Consider the following 18,835-nt stretch of genomic DNA (forward strand, 5'->3'; position numbering starts at 1 on the left):
CGCGCCGGGGAGGGGGCGGCCCGGGGGCCCCGGACACCCAGCGCCAACGCCCGCCCGCGGCCCTGGGGGCCGGAGCGGCCGCGCATGCGCCGGGAAGGGGCCGCCCGGCTCCGCCCCGTCCCTGGCCCCGCCCACTGCTCTGGCCCCGCCCCTCCCGTGGCTCCACCCCGCCCCCGGCATTGGCTCCGCCCACTTCGCGGGTCTGGCCCCGCCCCTTTGCCCCGCCCCACCCGCCGCCTTGCCCCGCCCCTGGTCCCGGCCCCGCCCCGCCCTTCAGCCCCGCCCCCGCCGCGGCTCTGGCCCCGCCCCCTTCAGCCCCGGGACAGCGGCCCCGGCCGGAGCCCCGGGGACCCGGCGGCCAACGGGGGCGGCGGGGGGCGAAGCGGCTCCCGGGCCCCGGCGCAGAAACGCCCCGCTGCTGCGGCAGGTTCCCGGCGAGGTTTATTTCAGCGCCGCCGCGGGGGCTGCTCGAGGCCGGTGTCCCGGAGGAGCCGAGCGGCCGCCTGCTGCACCCGCGGGTCCCCGTCGCTCCGCAGCACCCGCAGAGCTGCAACGGCACCGGCACCGGCGTCAGGGCCGCACCCGGCACCGGCCCGGCCTCCCCGGCAGGGCCGTGCTGCCCCGCGGCCGCCGCCATGCCGGGGCCCAACCCCCCCCCAACCCCCGGGCCCGGGGCGCCAGGGCCCCGTCACCTACTTGCTGAGAGCGGCATCGCTTCCTCCCGCGTCAGCCACTCGAGGCCCGCGTGCTCCACGAGGACCCCTGCGCGCGCAGAGCGACACACCGACGTCAGGGCGACGCACCGACATCAGAGCGCCCCCGGGACCCCCGGCCCGGGCAGACGGGGACAGCGGCGGCGCGGGGGCAGCGGCCGCAGAGAGCGCCCGCCCCGACTCACCGGCGACGTCGAGGGCCGCAGCCTGCAGCTCCCCGCAGCTCCCCAGGAAGCGGCGCCGGGCGGCGACGTACAGCATCTCCTGGTGCTCGGGGCTCTCCTGGGCCTGGGGGACGCGGGACGCGCCGTCCTTCTCGGCCGCAAGACGACCCCGCCGCCCTCGGCGCGTCGCCCGCTCCCTCCCTCCCTCTCCCGGGGCCGGCGAGGGCCCCGCGGCCCCATCGCGCCCGGGCGCGCGGCTCCTCACCAGCTGGCTGCAGACGTCGCCCAGCAGCTCGGCCGCGCTCAGCCGGGTGGTGACGGCGAGGCCCTGCCGCACCCTCCGCAGCCCCAGAAACGGGGCGCACAGCCGCAGGGCGCCCTGGCACGCCTGCCAAAGAGAGGTGAGCCGGGGCGCTGGAGTCGCTACCCTGGGCGGCGCAGGGGCCACCGCGCGGGGACGCGTTCGGGGAGGCTCTGCAGGGACCCTGCGGCTGCCGCCCGGCTTCGCTTCTTGCTCCCCCCGGGGCTCTTACCATGGAGGCGCCCGGGTCGGGGTCCCGGAGGTGCAGGACGAGGGTGGCCCACGTGCTGCCCAGCTCCTCCGTGAAGAAAGACCTCCACCTGCTCGTGGCAGAGGCGGCCAGCACCCCGTACAGGGTGAAGGCCGCCGAGCGCAGCGACGCCTGCTCCTGCAACCAGAAACCCCGGCCCTCAGGCGGGCGACTGGGACGCCGCGTACGGCTGTTTCTGCAACACCCGGGCGCTGCCGGTCGAGCACGACGCCCGGAGAAAGGACCCCCACGGGGGTCACAGACAGCAGCTCCTCCGCCCGCCCCAGAGAGAAGCGTCTTCCCCGAACCCTCCCGATCTGCAGCGGCCCCTGCCCCCGCCGCCCCCTCGGACGCGCCCGCGAGGGACCCTTCGCGCAGGCGCCAGACACCGCCGCTCACTCACAGCATCGAAGAACCCCTTGGTGGCCCTGGCGATGTCCCTGAAGGCGGAGCCTACAGCCTTCCCCTTCAGCTCCGTCACCACCTTCGCCAGCGCCAGCAGGCTCTCTGCCACCACCTCCGCCGCGGCCGCGTCCTCCAGGCCCCTCCGCAGCGCCTCCAGCACCGCTCCCTTGTGCTTTCGCAGCTGCCGAGCGTGACGCACACGTGAGCCTCCCGCTCGCCCTGCCTCCCACCGCCCCTCTTCCCCGTCGCCTCCAGGGGCTGAAGCTCTCAGAAGCAGCCCCCGAGCACATCGCAGCCCGAGGGGCCCGTCGGCACCTCCGTCCCCTCCGCAGCCCGGCCGGTGCCCCAGAACAGAGCGCCCTCGGGGCAGAGACTCGCAGCTGCCTCTGCTGCGCTGCCCGCTCTCTCTCATCCCCCGCAGCTCCCCGCCGGCATCTCTCCGGTCGCGCAGGGCTGCGTTTCGCGCGGAGCAAAGCCCCTCTCACCTTCTCCGGCGCCCCGCTGACCAGGTTGCCCAGGCCGCGCGCTGCCATCTGCCGCACGGTGCTGCTCGAGTCCCGCAGCTTCTCCAGCAAGGCCCTCGCGATGGGCTGGAGGCACCTCCACTCCTGCAGCGCCGGCTCCTTCATCAGCTGCAGCACAGCAACCCGGCCGTCGGCACCCGCAGACGGATGCGGACCAGGCCCGGGAGCAGCAGCCGCCCCGGGCTCCGCACGAGGAAGCCCCGCCAGCCCCGGCCGACCGCCCCGGCGCCCGGCAGCTTCCCTTGGGGCCCGGCCCAGGCTGCGGCTTCGGCCAGGCCGAGGGCAGCGCTGCCCTGTGCCCGGGGGGCTCGTGGGTGGGTGGGGGTGGGCAGGGGCCGGGGAAGGGCAGCTCCTGAGAGAGCTGCTACGAGGGGGGATCTGCTCCCGCCGGGAACGGGACACCTTCTGCCGGCACCTTCTTGCTGGCACCCTGCGAAAAGCCCTCCTAAACCTCCCTCTCCCGCCTCTCCCTCACCTCCGCAAAGAAAGCCGCGGCCGTGACCCGCAGGTTGGCCGAGGGGGCGTCCAGCCACCGGGTCAGCACCAGCACCAGGGGCAGCGAGACGGTCCCGGCGCGGAGCAGCACCCTGCGCGCAGAGCACAGGCAGGCGACGCGCGGTCACGCAGGGCGGCACCCGGCCTCGGGCCCCCGCGATCCCCCCGCTCCCACGCGGGCTCCGCTCGGCCCCTCCGAGACGCCCGGGCCCGGGGGAAGGGTCCCGCCAGCCCCTCCCGGGTCGCGGCCACCCCGGAGCAGCGAGGCGCCTCCTCGGGCTCTCACCCGGTCAGCAGGCAGACGCCGTCGTGGTGAGCCCGGGGGTCTTCCAGGGCAGCCCAGGCGCCCTGCTGCCGCAGCAGCCGCAGCCACTTCCCGTCGAGGCACGTGCGCAGCACCGCCTCCAGGGTCTCCAGGGAAAGCCTGGGCGAGGAGAGAGCAGCGAGGCCTCAGTCACGGCGACAGGCGAAGGAAACGCTGCCGCCCGCGAGGCCTTCGCTCGCTCGTGCTCAACCTCACCGAGGGAGCTGCAAACACCCCTGGAACGACCTCTCACAACCCTGAAGCCTGACAAGCTCTAAGAAACCTGGCCTAGGGACCCCAGGGACCGTCGGCTCACAAACACGCCAACAGAGACCAAACCAACCAGCACGCCAACGCTCATAAAACAAGAACTACAACCAAACAGACAAACCCAAACCAAAATAGAGCCCAGGGGAAAAAACAAGTCTCCCTGGGGCACCTTCCTACCCGGGAATCAAAGTTTGCAGCTTTCCCTGCGTCTCTGTCCCCCGGCTCCTACCTGCAAGGATTGTCGTCGCTCGCGTGGCCCTTCAGGAACAGCTTTCCCCGGGTGATGAGTGCGGAAGACGGCATCTCCTTGCCCACTGTGGCGCTGATCTGCTTCAGCAGCACCGGCAGCAGCTCCGGGAGCAGGCGCAGCACAGCCTCCGGGCTCTGCAGCGCTGACACCACCACAGAGATGGCCCGGGTCATCTGCAGAGAAACGCAACCCAAAGCCGCCTGTGAAAACGAGGCCTTTTCCCACCTGTGCCCTGCCCGCCTCGGGGACCTTCACTGCCTGCAGTTCACTCCCCTGCAGCCCGGCAGCAGCAAACGCTCTCGGCTGCCAGCGCTGCCCAGGGCCCGGCACGGCACCGGCCCGGGGGGCTCAGGGGTGTTCGCGGCGTGCGCGGAGCTCCCTCAGGCTGAAGGGTGATTTGGGCAGTCAGGTACGAAGCCGGTGCACGTACCTTGAGAGGCTCCAGCGCAGCCTCCTCCTCCTCTGCCTCGGGCTTGGCAGAGCTGCTCCTGGGCTGGTCGCTTCCCGAGTTCTTCAGTTTTTCCATCAAGACCCGCAGGACGTGGTCCACAAAGAACTTCCCCCCCAGGACCCTCCACAGCTCCTCGGTGTCACTGCAAGGGAGCAGAAGTTCCCCCGTGAGCCCCCGGGCTCTGGCACCTGCGACGCCCTCGGCAGCGCCAAACGCTCTCCTGGCCTCCACGGGGCTGGTGGCGGCTCCTGCCCGTCCGTGGGGCCGGGGCAGTGCACGTACCTGTCCATGGGCAGCTGCTTCTGCAGCAGGCTGTCGATGACGGCCCCGGGGTGGTAGAGGGCGAGCAGGGACACGGCCTCCAGGAGGAAGTGCCGGAGGGTGTCCTGCTGCATGGTCGGCATCCGGACGTAGATGATGCTCAGGATTTCTGGCACCTGATCGCAGACCACAAGAGCCGTCGTCTCCATCCTCTCTTGCTCCTCCCGCACGGCCCAGGCACCGCCACTCGGCCCACGAGCAATTCCTGCTCCCCGACCAGTTCTCGGGACCCAGCCCTAAAGCCCCAAGGCTCTGCGCAGCGGCGGGGGGACGCTGGACCGCCACGGGGACACATCTCTGCTGCCCACCGAGGGCGACGCCGAGGAGCCACCCTGGGCTCCTCGGGCCGGGAGGGCTGAGCATCGCGCCCGAGAACCGGGGAGCAACTGGGCACTTTGGGTGCCTCAGCTCCAACTGCCTCCGTCGTGGGAGCCACCGGGGTTTGGCCCAGCAGGGTCAGTGCCACCGGACGAAGAACAACCCCGGGATGAGGCTGCCGGCACTCGGATTCGACAGAGCCCTCGGCGCTGCGCACCAGGGGCGGCTCTTTGGCCCCCGGCACCTGCACGAGGTGCCCGGCAGCGGCGGAGGCGGGAAGGCCCAAGCCCCCGGGAAAAGGCGTCTCTCACCTCCGTGAGCAGCTGCCCCCCGCACGCCTCCAGGAAGGTGAGCAGCCACTCGCCCGCTGCCTGAGCACACGCGGACTGGGCCGACAGCATCCCGTCCAGGGCGGCAGAGAGGAAGTCCGTGGCCTGCGCTGGCGGGATGTGTTTGCAGACGATCTGGGGAGACATCAGAAACGGGAGAGGCCACGTCGCAGGTCTGCTCCGGCCCTTCGGAAAGGAGAGGAGACTCGAGCGCGCGGCCGGCGGGGCAGTTCGCTGGGCCCGCAGGGTGCCAGGGCTTTACGGGGCAGCTGTGCAGGCAGGGCCTGCCGTGCTCTGTGCCGCTCGACAGCCGCTTGCTGCTCCTTTGGCTCTCCCAAAACGCAGCGGGGCCCCGGCAGCGAAGCAGGGAGCCGCGCGGGAGCCCGGGCACCGGCTCCCCCCGCGCCGTGGGGCCAGGCACCTTTCTGAGTCTGGAGGAAGCCTGGCGCAGAGCCTCGGCGTCTGGGGCGCTCAGCCGCTGGCACAAGGGCTGCACCTCGTCCTCCTCGGCCCCCGTCTCCAGCGTCCTGCCTGCAGGGAGCACCAGGAGAGAAGGGCGGCGATGGCGACGGAGACCCACCTCTGGCCCAGGGGCCGAGAGGAAGGAAGAACGGAGCCCGGCCCCGCGCAGTCGTGGGGCGCGGGGGGCAGCGGGGGGCTGGCCGAGGCCGGGAGGGGGCTGCCCTCACCTTGTATGCGGAGGAGGTGGCCGAGGCAGGCCCCTGCCCGCTGGCAGGACGTGGCCAGCGAGTCGCAGGTGAAAGGCGCCAGCAGTCCCACCATGGAGCCAAAGGGCCCGAAAGAGGTTTCTCCCTGGGGAAACACAAGGACGACGAGGAGGTCGCGGGCAGCCCTGGCGGCCGATCTCCCTCTCCCGGCTGTGCTGGCGCCCGAGCCGTGGCAGGGCATCGGGGCAGGCAGCGGTGCAGCCCCACAGCCCGGGAGACCCAAAACCCAGCGCCCGGCGTGGGGCAGAGCTCCCTGCTGGGGCCGCAGCCAGCGGGGAGGGGGGACACGGCGTGCGGGGGTGGGGGGTCCCTTCTCACCGTGAGCTCGAATCGCTCCTCGAAAGCGCCCAGCAGCTGGGCGCAGGCCTGCAGGGCCCTCTCCCGCTCCCACTCCTTGGCCGAGGTGAGCCAGTACTCCAGCACCTGCGGAAGAGCACACCCGGCTCACACCAGTCCCCCCGGCCGTCCCGGCCTGCCCACCGCCACCCCAGACGCCTCCCTCCCGCCCAGAGTCCCGCCCACGAGCTGCCGCCTCGGCAGCCGGTGGCGCGGCCCCTTGCGTCCCCAGCAGCCCCTCACGGAGGGCACCGGCGCAGACCTGCCCCACGGCCACCTCGCGCTGACCCCGCCGCCTCCACAGCCCAGCTCTCCCCACGCAGCCGGCACTGGTGACGCCTTCCCCGTCCCCCCACGGACACTCACGTGCAGCATCTCCGCGAGCCAGTCCGAGCTGAGGTCTTCCTCCAGCAGGGCCGTCAGCAGCTCGCCGAGAGCCCCCATGGTCCGCGCGTGCAGACCCTGAGCGCGGGGAGAAGGACGGGCGTTGGGCCGCGCTCGGAGACGCCCAGCTCGGCCGCAGGGGCAGAGCGCGGCGCGTGCTGCGGGGGATCCCCGGAGAGGCCGGCAGAGAAGGGCCGGCAGGTACCTGCACGTGCCCGGCGTCCGCCGCCGTCGCCCCCTCCTCTTCCGCCGGCTCCAGGGCAGGCAGGGGCATCACGCTCCGCACGCACTGATCCAGGAGGTCGCGGTTTTCCTCCCGGCTCAGCGATGGCTTCAGTTTGCTGGCAGAGAAAGAGGGAAACACACACGCGTCTCACTCCCGCTCCCCAGAGCGGCGGCTCAGATGACACCCCCCGCAGCCCCGGCGCACAGACCCTACCTCAAGTGCCCCACGGCCACAAACGCCTCCCGGCGCACGGGGGACGCCAGGCGATCCCGGGGCTCCCCCTGCACGAAGCCCTGCAGGTCACGGAGACACGCGCACAGTGGGCAGCGGGCGGCCGCCGAGAGCCCTCCCGCCGGCACCAGGCTCCGGGCGCTCCAGAGGTCGCGCGCGGCCAAGGCGGAGCATCGCGCCTCGGGGCGACCGGCCTCGGGGCTCGGCCCCGACCTCCCCGCGGCACCGGCCCGGCCCCGGCACTCACCAGCAAGGTGCCCAGCAGCTCCCGTTTGCGGCAGAGCTCCACGCCGCGGGAGCCCCCCGCCACCCGCACGGCCCGGCTGACCTCGGCGACGCTCCGGATCAGCGCCAGCTTGAGCTGCACGTCCTGCGTCCCGGCACAGGGAAACACGGCGGCGCCGGTGAGGAACTCCTCAGAGCGCCGAGGGCTCAGCGAGGAGCACGGCGGGCAGCCCAGCCCCAGAGCACGGCGCGCAAGGGCCACTGCGTCTGCCCAGCGCCTCGGGCACCTCGGCTCGGCACGCGGGTCGCAGGAAGGAAACCTCCTCTCCCCTCCCGGGAAGAAGCTCCCCCCGCGGAGGCACGAGCTTTCCCGGCTACCCACCGCAAGGAGACCCCCGGCCCCCGGCCCGGGGAGCGGGAGGGCGAGTCCGGCACGCCTGCGAGGGGAAAGGGGTGCGGGAAGGGCCGCGAGCAAGGCCCCGGGGGGCAGGACTTACCTTGGTGGAGAAGGAGAAGCCCAGCACCTGGAAGGGGAAAGGCGGTGGGGTGAGAGGCAGAGAACCAAGGCGCACAGACGCGGGACACGCAGCAGCGGCCCCGGAGCGCACAGACCCCGCGGGGCAGCAGGGACGAACCAGGGCTGCCGCGTCCCCCTCCGCCAGCACGGGCAGGGCACAACCGCCCCCGGGGCGCTGGGGGCAGTCGGCGCTCGCGGGAGCTTCGGGGAAGACCCACGTCTGCGTGGCCGCCCTGCGCCCGCGCACCCACCTGGCAGCTGGCGCGGTAGTGCCGCAGGATGCGCCCCACGACGTCGCTCTCCACGCGGGCCAGGAGCTGCTCCGGCGGGGCGCGGAGCGCGATCCGGCCGTAGGCCAGCACGAGGGCCGCGTGCCTCCCCGCTCTCTTCCCCTGGTGGTATTCCTGCGCCGCGGGAGAAGCCGCGAGACGTCAGCCCGGCGCCTCCGTCGGGCCCCGGCTCCCGCTGCCTCCCGGCGAAGGAGCCGCCCCGCTTTCCACGCAGCAGCCACCCCTGGGCTGCCGCTGGTTTGCAAGTGGAAACAAAGCAGAGGACAAAGGAGCCAGGACGCCCGGCATCCTTTACCTTCAGGCGTTTGAAAGCCCCGGACACTGGTCTTTCCTCCATGGACGCCCCAAACTCCTGCAGCACCTCCAAGGCAAGGTGGAAGTGGCTCTCGGCAGAGCCGGCCACAACCGAAATCATCGCCTGCAACACAAGGGAAAGGGTGAGGCGGCCTCTGGCCGACACTCACCACGGCAAGCTCCGAGCGACACTCGCGATATCCTCCGACGGGAACAGCAGCGGCAAGGAAAGGAGGAGAGCCTGGAGCGCTCTGCTCGGAGAGATCGCCGCTCCCCTGGGAATACCGAGGGGCTCCGGGGAAAGCAAGGGGAGAAGAGGAAACTCACCTCTCTCTCAGACACCTCCAAGTAATTCATCCTTAACAGATACTTCTTCATTTCCCGGCGGACGTAGGGGACGTGCCGACACGCTGCCAGGGACACCCCGACAGCTTTATACAGGAAGGCCTGAAAGACAAGCGGCCACCCCAGACGTGGTCACGCACGGTCTGGCGGCACAGAGCCGGCCGCGACGCACCAGCCCGCACCAGGCCCGGCTGAGCTGGCCGCGGCGCCCGGCCGTTCCGCTCGGCTCCCGCAGAAACGAGGCCTCGGCAGGGACCCACCTGCTCCCGGGACGGCCGGGGGTAGCTGCCCGTCTGCTGGCTCAGCTCCACGCTCAGGCCCACGGTCCAGGCCTGGCTCTCGATCGTCTCCAGCGACGTCCTCAGGAACTAGGGGAAACACAAGTTGAAGCGAAGCCCCCGCAGAGCGGGTCACGACGTGCGACGACGGGACATGGCACAACACGACACGACCCTCTGTGATCCACAGCTGTTTGCAAAACAAAATCCCCAGGGCCTTTGCAGGGGGTCTTTCCCGTGTTTCCTGTTTTCTGAACAAAACCGGCATTTCCCTGCTCAGGGATCCCCTGCTCCTGGTTACCTTTCCACCCACACCTTCCCCCTTCCCCACCGGTAGTTGCTGCCCTCGCGGCAGCGCTGTACCTTGAGCAGGAGCTGCTCCCACTCGGCAGAGTCCAGGCAGCTCTCGCTTTGCCCTACAAAGCCGGAGCAGGAAAACCCTCCGTGTTACTTAGCGCCAGAGAAGAGCCCGGGGGCTCCTTGGCACTCAAACACCCTCCGGCTCCCACGCCAGAAGGGGCCCAAGCCGCGAGGCTCAAGCCCTGATGCCGAACTCTTGGCCGGGCCCAGGACACCTGACGGACCCTGGGGACGGGGGACAGGGGCACGGACTCAGCTCAGCCACACGCCCGCCGGTCCCAGTCCCCATCGCTCGACTGCAGCTCCAGAGCAAACCAGGCCCTCGCACGAGGGCTCGGACCACGCACACACATTTGCATCCCTCCCTCCCCGTCCAGCCCTCCCAAACACCCACGCAGCGAGGACGCCGGGGTGCTGCCACACCTGCTCGTGGCAGTGACAGGCAAGAAAGGCCCCGTCCCCCAGATGAACTGCTCCTGGGCGTCAGCGCTGCTCCCTGGAAGGGCAACGGCTGCAGAGCCGGCGCTGAGAAACCCAGGGCCAATTCCCCTCCCTCACGCCTGGACGCCGCCTTCTCCTGCCTCCCCTTCGGCCTCTCCAGCCTCCTCCTCCCCGACGGCACGTTACCTTCCAGGCACTGCAGCAGGAAGGGGATCTTCACGGCCCACACCATCCCCAGGGCGCCGTGGATCTCTGCGGACAGGGCCCGCAGCAGCCGCAGGGCAGCGACGCCGCAGCCGCCGCCGGCGTGAGGAGCCGCCGCCACCACCTGGGAGAGGGCAGGCGAGACCTGGGCTCGGGGCGGCCGGAGGAGCCGCAGCTTCTCCCCGCACGGAGGGCGGTCGCCCGGCCCCGGCCCAGCCGGGAGCTTCTCCCCGGCGCCGCCGGCTTCTCCCCCGCGCAGCAGCAGGGTCCCGCGGGGCCGGGGAGGCTCCGACTCGCTCCCGCACGCCGCTTCCTCCCCGCGGGCTGCCGGCCCCGGCCTGCGACGCGGCTCTGCCCCGACCTCTCCCGCCGCCTCCAGGCCCCGAAGCGCTTTCCCCGGGGCCCCTACTCACCAGCAGGCGAGCCAGCAGGGCCTGCGGCCTCGGCAGCTTGGCTGCGAGGAGACAGAAAGGCCGGTGAGAGCGGCGCGACCCGCCATACCCTGCCCCTGCCCGGGCTGGGCAGCCCCCACGCGGCCCACGGGCTGGTGCCCCGGCCCCGGCACAGCCCGACACGGCTCACGGCGAGAGTTTCGGCTTCCTACCTCGCTGCCGGGAGGCCGCGACGTTGGGCTCCTCCTCTCCGTCCTCGCCCCCTGCTCTCCCCCGGCTCTCGGCCAGCTCTCGCAGGCACCGGCAGAGCGGCACCAACGTGCCGGTGTACTGGGCTGGCACCACGTACTGCAGCAGCCGCGGCCACAGGAGCTGCAGGGAAGGACGAGGCCACTCAGCACGTCGCGGTTCCCACCTCCGTGCCAGCTCCAGCTCGTTTCAGCTCCGAGATGGAAACGACGCTCTGCGTTTCCACTCGCCTTGTGCGCCTGAGGGGCTGCTCGGGGAGCACTTTGGGGAGAGCGGGGCAGGGAGGCAGCAGCAGGGCGCGGGACGACTTACTTTGGTCATCCCCCGGACGGAGACGTCCAGGGAGCGCAGGATGTCCAAGCACAGGGCTTGAAGATCTGCTGCTTCCTGCGCTTCTGCCTCAGACAGCTTTCCCTGCGCCTGCAAGACACGGTTGGGACAGCACCAGCATCAGCCCCTGTCCCCGAGACGGCAGGTGAAGCCTGAACCACCCAGCGCTGCCGGGATGCTCCCCCGGGAGCCCCCATCTCCGGAGGCAGGAGAGAGCAGAAAGTCCCACGGGAGGGGCCAGATCCCAGGGGAAGGAAGCACTAAACAGGCTGCGACCAGGGAGACCCGCTGCTCCTCGGGGCGGTCGCCAGCGTCGTCAGTCGGGGTGTCGGGATTACGAGCTCCTCCGGGGCCCAAGCGATGCCGCAGCGGCACCGAGCCGGTGCAAGGAGGTTGCCCTGCGGCGGGGCTGCGCTCGGTGACAGCGCTGAAACGGCAGCACGCACGGCCCAGCGGAGTCACGGCCCAGGCAGCGCCGCAGTCGGGTTTGTTACGTGCTGGTGGGAGGCCAAAGCACCCCCCGGCCTCCTCCGAGATCCCCCCGGGAACGGCGGTGGGGACGCCGCTCGGCCCTCTGCACCGGGGACTGCAGCCCTGCTGGGGGGGCTCCCCATTCCCAGGGCGCCCGCAGGGGCTCCCCGGACACCCCGGGCACACAGCAAAGCCGAAGCGCCGCGCTCTGCCCTCACCAGTCTGCCGGAGGCCTGGCTGAACGTGGCGAAGACGTGGGCCACCAGGTCCCAGGCCGAGCAGCTCTGGACGCTGCAGCCCAGCAGCTCCTTGGTGAAGCGCAGCGCTGCCCTCGCCACCTGCCACGGAGCACGTTGCAGTTACCCCCTCTGCTCAAAAGCCCGGGGGCAGACGCCTTCGCACCCACCCAGCCCCTGAGCCCCGCGCGGAGACCGTGGGGGTGCGGGAGGCCCCTCTGCTCCCACAGCCACGGCCACGCAGGAGCATTTCCACGGGGAAACGCTCCCCTAGGCTCGACCCCCAGCAGCAGCCCTGCCGGGGGCTGGCCAGGCTCTGCCCCCAGCAAAAGCTTTCTCTGCCGCCCACCGCGGTGCCGCCCCGCGCCAACCAGCTCACCTTCCTGCTGGGGTCTCCCAGCGCGCAGCGCACCGCCTGCACGAGCAGGGGCAGGCTCTGGCCTCTCTCTGCTGCTGGGAAAGACGGGGAGAGGCGGGCGCTCAGGCAGAGCCCTCGGGTCAGCAGGGAGCTGCCAAAGCTCCCAGCTCGCTCACACACGAGCGGCACCGAAAGCCTGGGACAAGACGGTGATGGCCGAGGAAGCAGCAGAGTCCCCCAGCGACTCCGTTTACAGACACAAGCGGGTGACGGGACCGACTGTTTTAACAACACAGAGCGCTGCAGAAATGCGATGGGTACATGTAGCTCATGTCCCTGCCCCGTCACTGAGTGTTGAGCACCGTCACCGGTGCGTTGCCATTTACAGCTGCCCCATCTCATCCCTGTCCCTGCAGCCGCACAGCAGCTCGGCTGGGGAACACGCGCTTTGCAGCTCGTCTCGGGCGTTTGTGCATCACTGGCAGCCGTGTCTGCCCCCAGCCCGGCAGCCCAAACCCCTGGCCGGCCTCGCTGCGCCCCGCGGCACTGACCTGTGGGGCGCACCAGGGCTCCGAGCAGATCCAAGGACACCACGCGCGCGGCCTCGCTCCGACTCCCCAGCTGCGAGCGCAGAAAGGCCACCGTGTCCTCAGGGCAAACTCGGGCTGCGAGGGAAGAGTCGTGCTCTGCGTTAGCCAGAGGGTCGGGAGAGAGCAGCGAGGGCACAGCGGTGTCCCGCGGAGTCTCCTCCCCTCACCCAGCAGCAGGACGCAGGAGGACAGCTCCGACCGGTGCTCCCCGCTGTGCTGCTTGCTCCCGTCACTGAGCTGTGGGAACAAGGGGCGCTTTAGAGAGAAGAGCACCAGCTCCGAGGGGGCTGGAAAGAAACTGCTCCCTCCGCTCTGGCCTCCCCGGGGGCTTTGGCTGCAACAGCCTCTGGACACCGCAATGGGAGGTGACTCCCAAATATCTGCACAGACCTGGCCTTAAGGTAGGTCCCGCTGCAAGGACGCTCTGCCCGGCCGCCCAGCAGGACCTTCCTGTCCCCGTGGGTCAGGTCTGCGGCACCCAGCGCAAGCGGTACGGGGTCAGGCTGCCCTTACCTGGCAGTGCACAGCGGTGCCGATGGCCTCAACCTCGTCCTGGGGGATGGGGACCTGCACTTCCCCCAAAACCGCCAGGAAATAACTCAGCGCCTGCAAGGGAACGGGGGTGGGAAGAAGAGCGGGGCTGTCACCTAAAGCAACATCTTAAGAAAGGAAACCTGGCATTTCTGTGATGAAATTCCAGCCCCCCGGAAAAAAAAACCTCCCTTCCCGAGGAGGTCGGCCCCGGGGATGCTCAGCTCCCTCCCGGCCCCACCTGCGCTGCTCTGGCGCTGCCCGAGAAGCCCAGCAGGCCTCAAGCCTCCCCTGCTCCCCCCCTTTCTTCTCAAGGGGTCCCGGCTCCTCCAGGCACCCCACAGACCCCCCAACACCTCGCGGCACACGCACAGACCCCACAGCCTCACCGTGCCCCACACAACGCCTCACCTTGGTCACCCGGAAAGTGTCCTGGACCTGCTGGTACTGGCCCAGGAGCCAGGGGAGCTGCTCCCACACGCGCTCGCGGTGCTCTTCCTCGCGCACGAGGAGGCCCATCATGGCAGCCATCGCCCCCAGGACGGCCTGCTTGGCCTGCAGGGAGGGCAGCGAGACGCTCTTCAGCGGGGCCCCAGGTCCTTCCCCCCCGACACGGTCTGCCCTCCCCACGGAGAGGCAGCGCCCTGCTCCCCTGGAGGAGAAGGCCTTGCTCCGGAGGAGAGGGCACGTCCCCACCCCGGCCCCCCCGGATCCGGCCCTGCCCAAAGGCCCCCGGCGTCGCGGGGCCGGCGCGGCAGCCGCTCTCACCTCCTCCTCCTCGCAGCCCAGCCAGCTCCCCACCGCGTGGCCGAAGAGCGGGGAAACGCTGCTGCAGAGCTGGGCCTGCCCCACGCGCGGGAAGCTGCACTGCTCCCAGGCGCCCAGGTAGCTGTTCACGGCCTTCGACCACTGCTCCAGGACTGCGGCGAGAGAGGGCGCAAGGGTCAGGGAGAGCCCGTGGCGGGGACGAGGCCTTGCTCTGCCGCCCCAGCCTGCCCTCGGCCGCAGCCCCCCGCTCGCCGCGGCTCCATCCGAGACCGGCTCCGGCCCCAGGCACAAGCCGCGCGGTGCTCGGAGGTGCCCCGATGGAAACGCTGCGCTGTTGCTCTCCTCCTCCCCATCACGCCTCCTCCTCCTCCTCCTCCTCCTCCTCCTCCTCCCAGCTGTGCTCCCCTCCTGCGCTTCCCCCTGCGTCCCTGCCCCAGCCGTCCCAAACACTCGCCCTCTCCCCCGAAACCCCCCAAAACCAGCCCGCCCTGCACGCAGCAGGCGGGAGGGAGCCGGGGCAGAGCTCGGAGCCCGGCAGGTCGCACCGGGAGCAAAGCGCCGCAGCAGAGGCGCCGAGGCTGCCCCTGCCCCTGCCCCTGCCCCTGCCCCTGCCCCTGCCCCTGCCCCTGCCCCTGCCCTGCCCCAGCCCCTGCCCCTGCCCCTGCCCCTGCCCCTGCCCCTGCCCCTGCCCCTGCCCCGGCCCTGCCCCTGCCCGCGGGGCCGACACTCACCGCTGCAGACGGCGCGCAGGGTCCGGCTGCTCCCCACCTGGCTCAGCATCGTGCGCAGGGCGAAGAGCGTCATGCCCACGAAGGGGACGCACCGCAGGGCTGCGGAGAGGGCCGGGCAGAGGCGCAGAGAGCGGCCGCCGTCACGGGGAGCCGGGGCAGCGCGCGGGGGAGCCCCAGGGGAGCGCGGCGGGGGCCCAGGGGGGTGCCAGAGCTGCCGCAGGGGCTGGGGCAGGCCCCGGCGTGGGGACGGCTTGCCGGGACTCGATGGGGTGCTGGTGCCTGCCCTGAGTGGGGAGCGGGGCAGCCCTTCGGAAGGGAGGATCAGGGAAGATCCCTTCTCCCGGGTACCGCAGACCACAGCCCCGAGCCGGAGGCCGAGGGGCCCTACCGTAGCTGCTGGCCAGCTTGCCCAAGGTGACGAACACGAGGTCCTCGGAGATCTCTCCCAGGGCCCTCAGGCGGCACTGCAGCTCGCACATGACGCTGTCGAAGTGGCAGCGGGCCAGAGCCACCAGGACGTCGCTGGCGGCCGTCCGCACCTGCTCCGTCACGCCCTGGCGAGAGCCACGAACCTCCCTCAGCGGGAGAAAGGCCCAAGGCGCCGGCAGCGACCGCCTGCCTCCAGCTCTCGGTTCCTGCCTCGGCCACCTCCCCGCTCAGCCCCGGGCATCGCCCCCCAAATCCACTGCAGCGACGAGTCCCCAAGGCCTTTGCCTCCAGGAAACACTTGCTGGTGCAGAAATCGCGGCCCTGCACGTCCCAGCTCCGCCACCAGCCCTGGGCGCAGGCGCCGCCGGCACAGGCAGCTGCTCTGCTCTGCGCTCCCTCTGCAGCGGGGCTGGACACGGCCTTTTCTATCGCGGAGCCGCATCCGCGGGGAAGGAGCTGTCACAGGGGTCTGGGAGCCTCTGACGGGGCTTAGTGCTAGACACGGGTCCTCAGAGCCCTCCTGCGTTTTACCAAACCGGGCTCTAGCCAGGCGCCTCTGGCTGCCTTCAGAGAGGAGCAGCTCACCTGCGCCGCTCTCATGTCCCTCGAGGCCGCTGCGATCACTCTGGCCAGGACAGCGCTCTGCACGCGGCCGTCGTCGCCCTGCAGGACTCTCTCCAGCTCTCGGTAGACCTCCGCTCTGTCGCCCTGGGGACACGGCCCAGAAGGGAAGAGCTTGGCCTTGCCTTTCCTCAGTGCCAGGGAGCCCCAGAGCCGGGGACACGGGCCCCGCCAGCGTTTGCAGCGTTTGCAGCACGCGCGGGTGGCAGGAGGGCGGCGGCGCCCTCGGGAAACCAGGGGCCCTGCCGGGCACCCGCAAACCCAGGCCCGGCACAGCGCGACGCCCCCGCCTCACCTCCTCCTCTTGCAGGCGGTTTGACAGAGAAGCCACTCGCCCAGCAAAGGTGGGGACGGCTGCAGGGACGGACTCTGCCGCCCTGCCTCCATCCTCCCGAACGGGAGGCCGGGACCAGCAGCCTCCACAAGTGAAGAGACCTGCAAGGAGAGACCCAGAGGATTAGCACCAGCTCTGCTGGCCTCAGCTGCCTGCGCTGTTTCGGGGCAAACGTCTCCTCAGCCTGCAGAGAAATCCTTTTCCCCAGCACTAACACCGCAGCCAGGGCTGTGTCAGCAGGCGGGCAGCCAGCAGGGCAAAGGCAGGGACTCCTCCCCTCTGTGCAGCACTAGCGAGACCACCCCAGACGCTGGTCCAGCCCAGGCTCCTCAGTAAAAGACAGACACGCTACAACGCTGTGATATAGTGGAGTGAGTCCAGAAGAGAGTCATCAGGATGGCTGGGGACTGGAGCACGTGATAGGCGAGGGAAGGCTCAGAGAGCTGGCTTGGGGCAGCCTGGAGAAGGGGAAGGGAGAGCAGTGCCTTGCTGCACTAGGAAGAGCATTGCCAGGAGGTCGAGGGAGGGCATCCTCCCCCCTGCTCAGTCCTGGTGAGGCCACATCTGGAGGACTGGGTCCAGTTCCAGGCTCCCCAGGACAAGAGAGACATGGAGCTACTGGAGAGAGCCCAGCACAGGGCTACTAAGGTGAGGAAGGGACCGGAGCATCTCTCCTACGAGAAAAGGCTGAGAGAGCTGGGCCTGCCCAGCCTGGAGAAGAGAAGACTGAGCAGGGGATCTTATCCATGCGTATAAGTATCCGAAGGGAGGGTGCAAAGAAGACGGGGCCAGACTCTTCTCAGTGGCACCCGGGGACAGGACGAGAGGCAACGGGCACCAACTGAAACGCAGGAAGCTCCGTCTGAACACAAGGAAAAAACTTCTTTACTGCGAGGGTAACCAAGCACCGGAACAGGCTGCCCAGAGAGGTTTTGGGTCTCCATCCTTGGAGATACTCAAAAGCTGTCTGGACACCATCCTGGGCCAGGTGCTGCAGGTGACGCTGCTTGAGCAGGGGGTTGGACTAGGTGATCTGCAGAGGTCCCTTCCAACCTCCAGCAGTCTGTGACTCTGTGAAGGGGGTCAAACCCCGGAAGAGGCACCCAGGGAGGCTGGGGGATCTCCATCCGCAGAGATCTGCCTCGCAGCCAGGGCCCATTAGCTCCTTGGATGGAAAGCCCGTGAAACCAGAGCCTGGAGGGAGCTGCATGGGAGCGAGGAGGCGGCTTTCTCCCGGGGAGCTGGTGCAGTTGCAGGGTCAGGGCAGCTCTCGCAGCGTCAGAAACGGCCAGCCCTGCTCAGCGGTGCCGAGCACCAGGGGTTCGCGCTGGGGATCTCCTGCAGCCCCGGCCCAGCCCCGGCCCAGCCCCTCACCTCGGAGCGCCCGGAGTCTCCGCATGGCGCCGGGCCAGGGACAGCGCTGCTGCGCCAGCCCTGCCTGAGGACAGAGCGGGACCGCGGGGACCCGCTCCTGCGCGCCACCCTCCCCGCCCCAGAGCGCTGCGGCCAATGAGGGCCTGCCCCGGACACGCCCGCCTACATCACAGAGGGCCCAGACCAATGGGGGCCTGCTTGGGGACACGCCCCCGCCCATCACAAAGGGCTGCTGGCCAATCAAGGCTTGCCCCAGCACACACCCCTGCCCATCACAAAGGGCTGCCAGCCAATAAGGGCCCTGCCCCAGGGCCACGCCCACTCAGGGCAGGGGGCCAGAGAGGGCAGCAGGCCAAGGACCCCACCAGGCCCCCAACCCTGCCCCATCTCCCTCCATCACTGCCACCCCCTGGGTTTCCTCCAAGGGGGCTGGGCACCGACCTGGCCTCAGCAGCCCCTCCCAGCCCCACAGCCAGGGGCGACTGCTCTCCAGGGACTGCTTCGCCCTTTTCTCTCCTCCGCCTCTTTGCCTGCCTTTCTCCAAAAAGGAGCCTGCTGCAGGCTTGTCACCTGGGTACACGCCTGTCTGTGTCCTTCCCTCTGCTCCCTCCACCAAGGTTTGCACTCCCTCTCCAAGGAGCACAAGGCTGGACCCAGAATTGGAGGCCTCAGGCCTGTGACAGCCTCCAACATGCCATAAGAACAGGGCTCAGGGGAAGGAGAGAGGCAGTGCACATCCTAAAGGAAAGCTCCTATCAGCTCATATTGTACAGGAAAACCTAAGCTCCCCTTTATTGGGCAGGAGAAAATTTCAGCAGAAGACAGACCCTGCAGATCAGGAGGACTTGGGGTCTGGGCACATAGGCCCCCACGCCAACAGTCAACTTACTTGGTTGACTATAAACTCCCTGCTGGCGTGGCCTGACTGGATCCAGGCCTAAGCTCTTACTCCACACTGACTGCAAAGTGTAGCTCCACTGCCACAGCCAGCCAAGAACATCAACATCTCTCCCAATGCAGCAGCACTGAGTCACTCTGATGGAGGGCAATAAAAGCTAGTGTCAGATGCTCTGCAACAGCATCCTAGTCTTCATTTACTGGTTGCATTTCAGCAGTCTGGAGGGCTGCCTTCCTCTGTCAGCAGAGCCCCAAGTATGGCCAAGCTGCTCCCATCTTTCTGCAGAGGACAAGGGGTGTCTACCTCCAGAGCATTTAGCCTTGTCCTGGACAGGGAAATACTGTCAAGGAAGTGATTTTGGTGAGAAAGGGTTACTCCTCACCAGCCACTTCACCTTGGGGGGGAAAAAAAAAAAAAAGGCCAAGTGCTGCCCTGTAGCCAAGGCTGCCTGCTAAAGCTGTGTGAGTTCTGTCTTGTGACCAGTCCTCTGCAAACTGAAGAGCACATCTGGTTAGCTTTATTGTTTGAGTTGGCATGTATTCTTTTTTATTATCAGCTGTTGTCACACT

General features: G+C 69.6%; 1 protein-coding gene across 1 annotated transcript; it reads right to left on the bottom strand.

Annotated features, from left to right (window-relative positions):
- Positions 1–423: 423 nt before the first annotated feature.
- Positions 424–17,393, bottom strand: LOC135328296 (maestro heat-like repeat-containing protein family member 2B). Its single transcript, XM_064511372.1, has 40 exons — positions 17,369–17,393; positions 15,956–16,095; positions 15,625–15,747; positions 14,999–15,164; positions 14,611–14,709; positions 13,880–14,031; positions 13,523–13,666; positions 13,094–13,186; positions 12,542–12,655; positions 11,615–11,734; positions 10,908–11,015; positions 10,559–10,718; positions 10,368–10,408; positions 9,937–10,078; positions 9,313–9,365; positions 8,932–9,039; positions 8,654–8,773; positions 8,328–8,450; positions 7,994–8,146; positions 7,723–7,749; positions 7,248–7,370; positions 6,983–7,062; positions 6,749–6,884; positions 6,526–6,621; positions 6,142–6,246; positions 5,785–5,908; positions 5,517–5,626; positions 5,078–5,230; positions 4,410–4,564; positions 4,107–4,269; positions 3,656–3,849; positions 3,139–3,276; positions 2,833–2,944; positions 2,319–2,465; positions 1,832–2,014; positions 1,411–1,566; positions 1,143–1,265; positions 899–1,001; positions 697–762; positions 424–547 (listed from the first exon to the last, which is right to left on the bottom strand). Exons 1-40 carry the CDS (start codon positions 17,391–17,393, stop codon positions 447–449), a joined length of 4,779 nt encoding a protein of 1,592 aa, XP_064367442.1. The 3' UTR covers positions 424–446.
- Positions 17,394–18,835: the final 1,442 nt, after the last annotated feature.

This window comes from Dromaius novaehollandiae, chromosome 4, assembly GCF_036370855.1.
Source record: "Dromaius novaehollandiae isolate bDroNov1 chromosome 4, bDroNov1.hap1, whole genome shotgun sequence".
NCBI lineage: Eukaryota > Metazoa > Chordata > Aves > Casuariiformes > Dromaiidae > Dromaius > Dromaius novaehollandiae.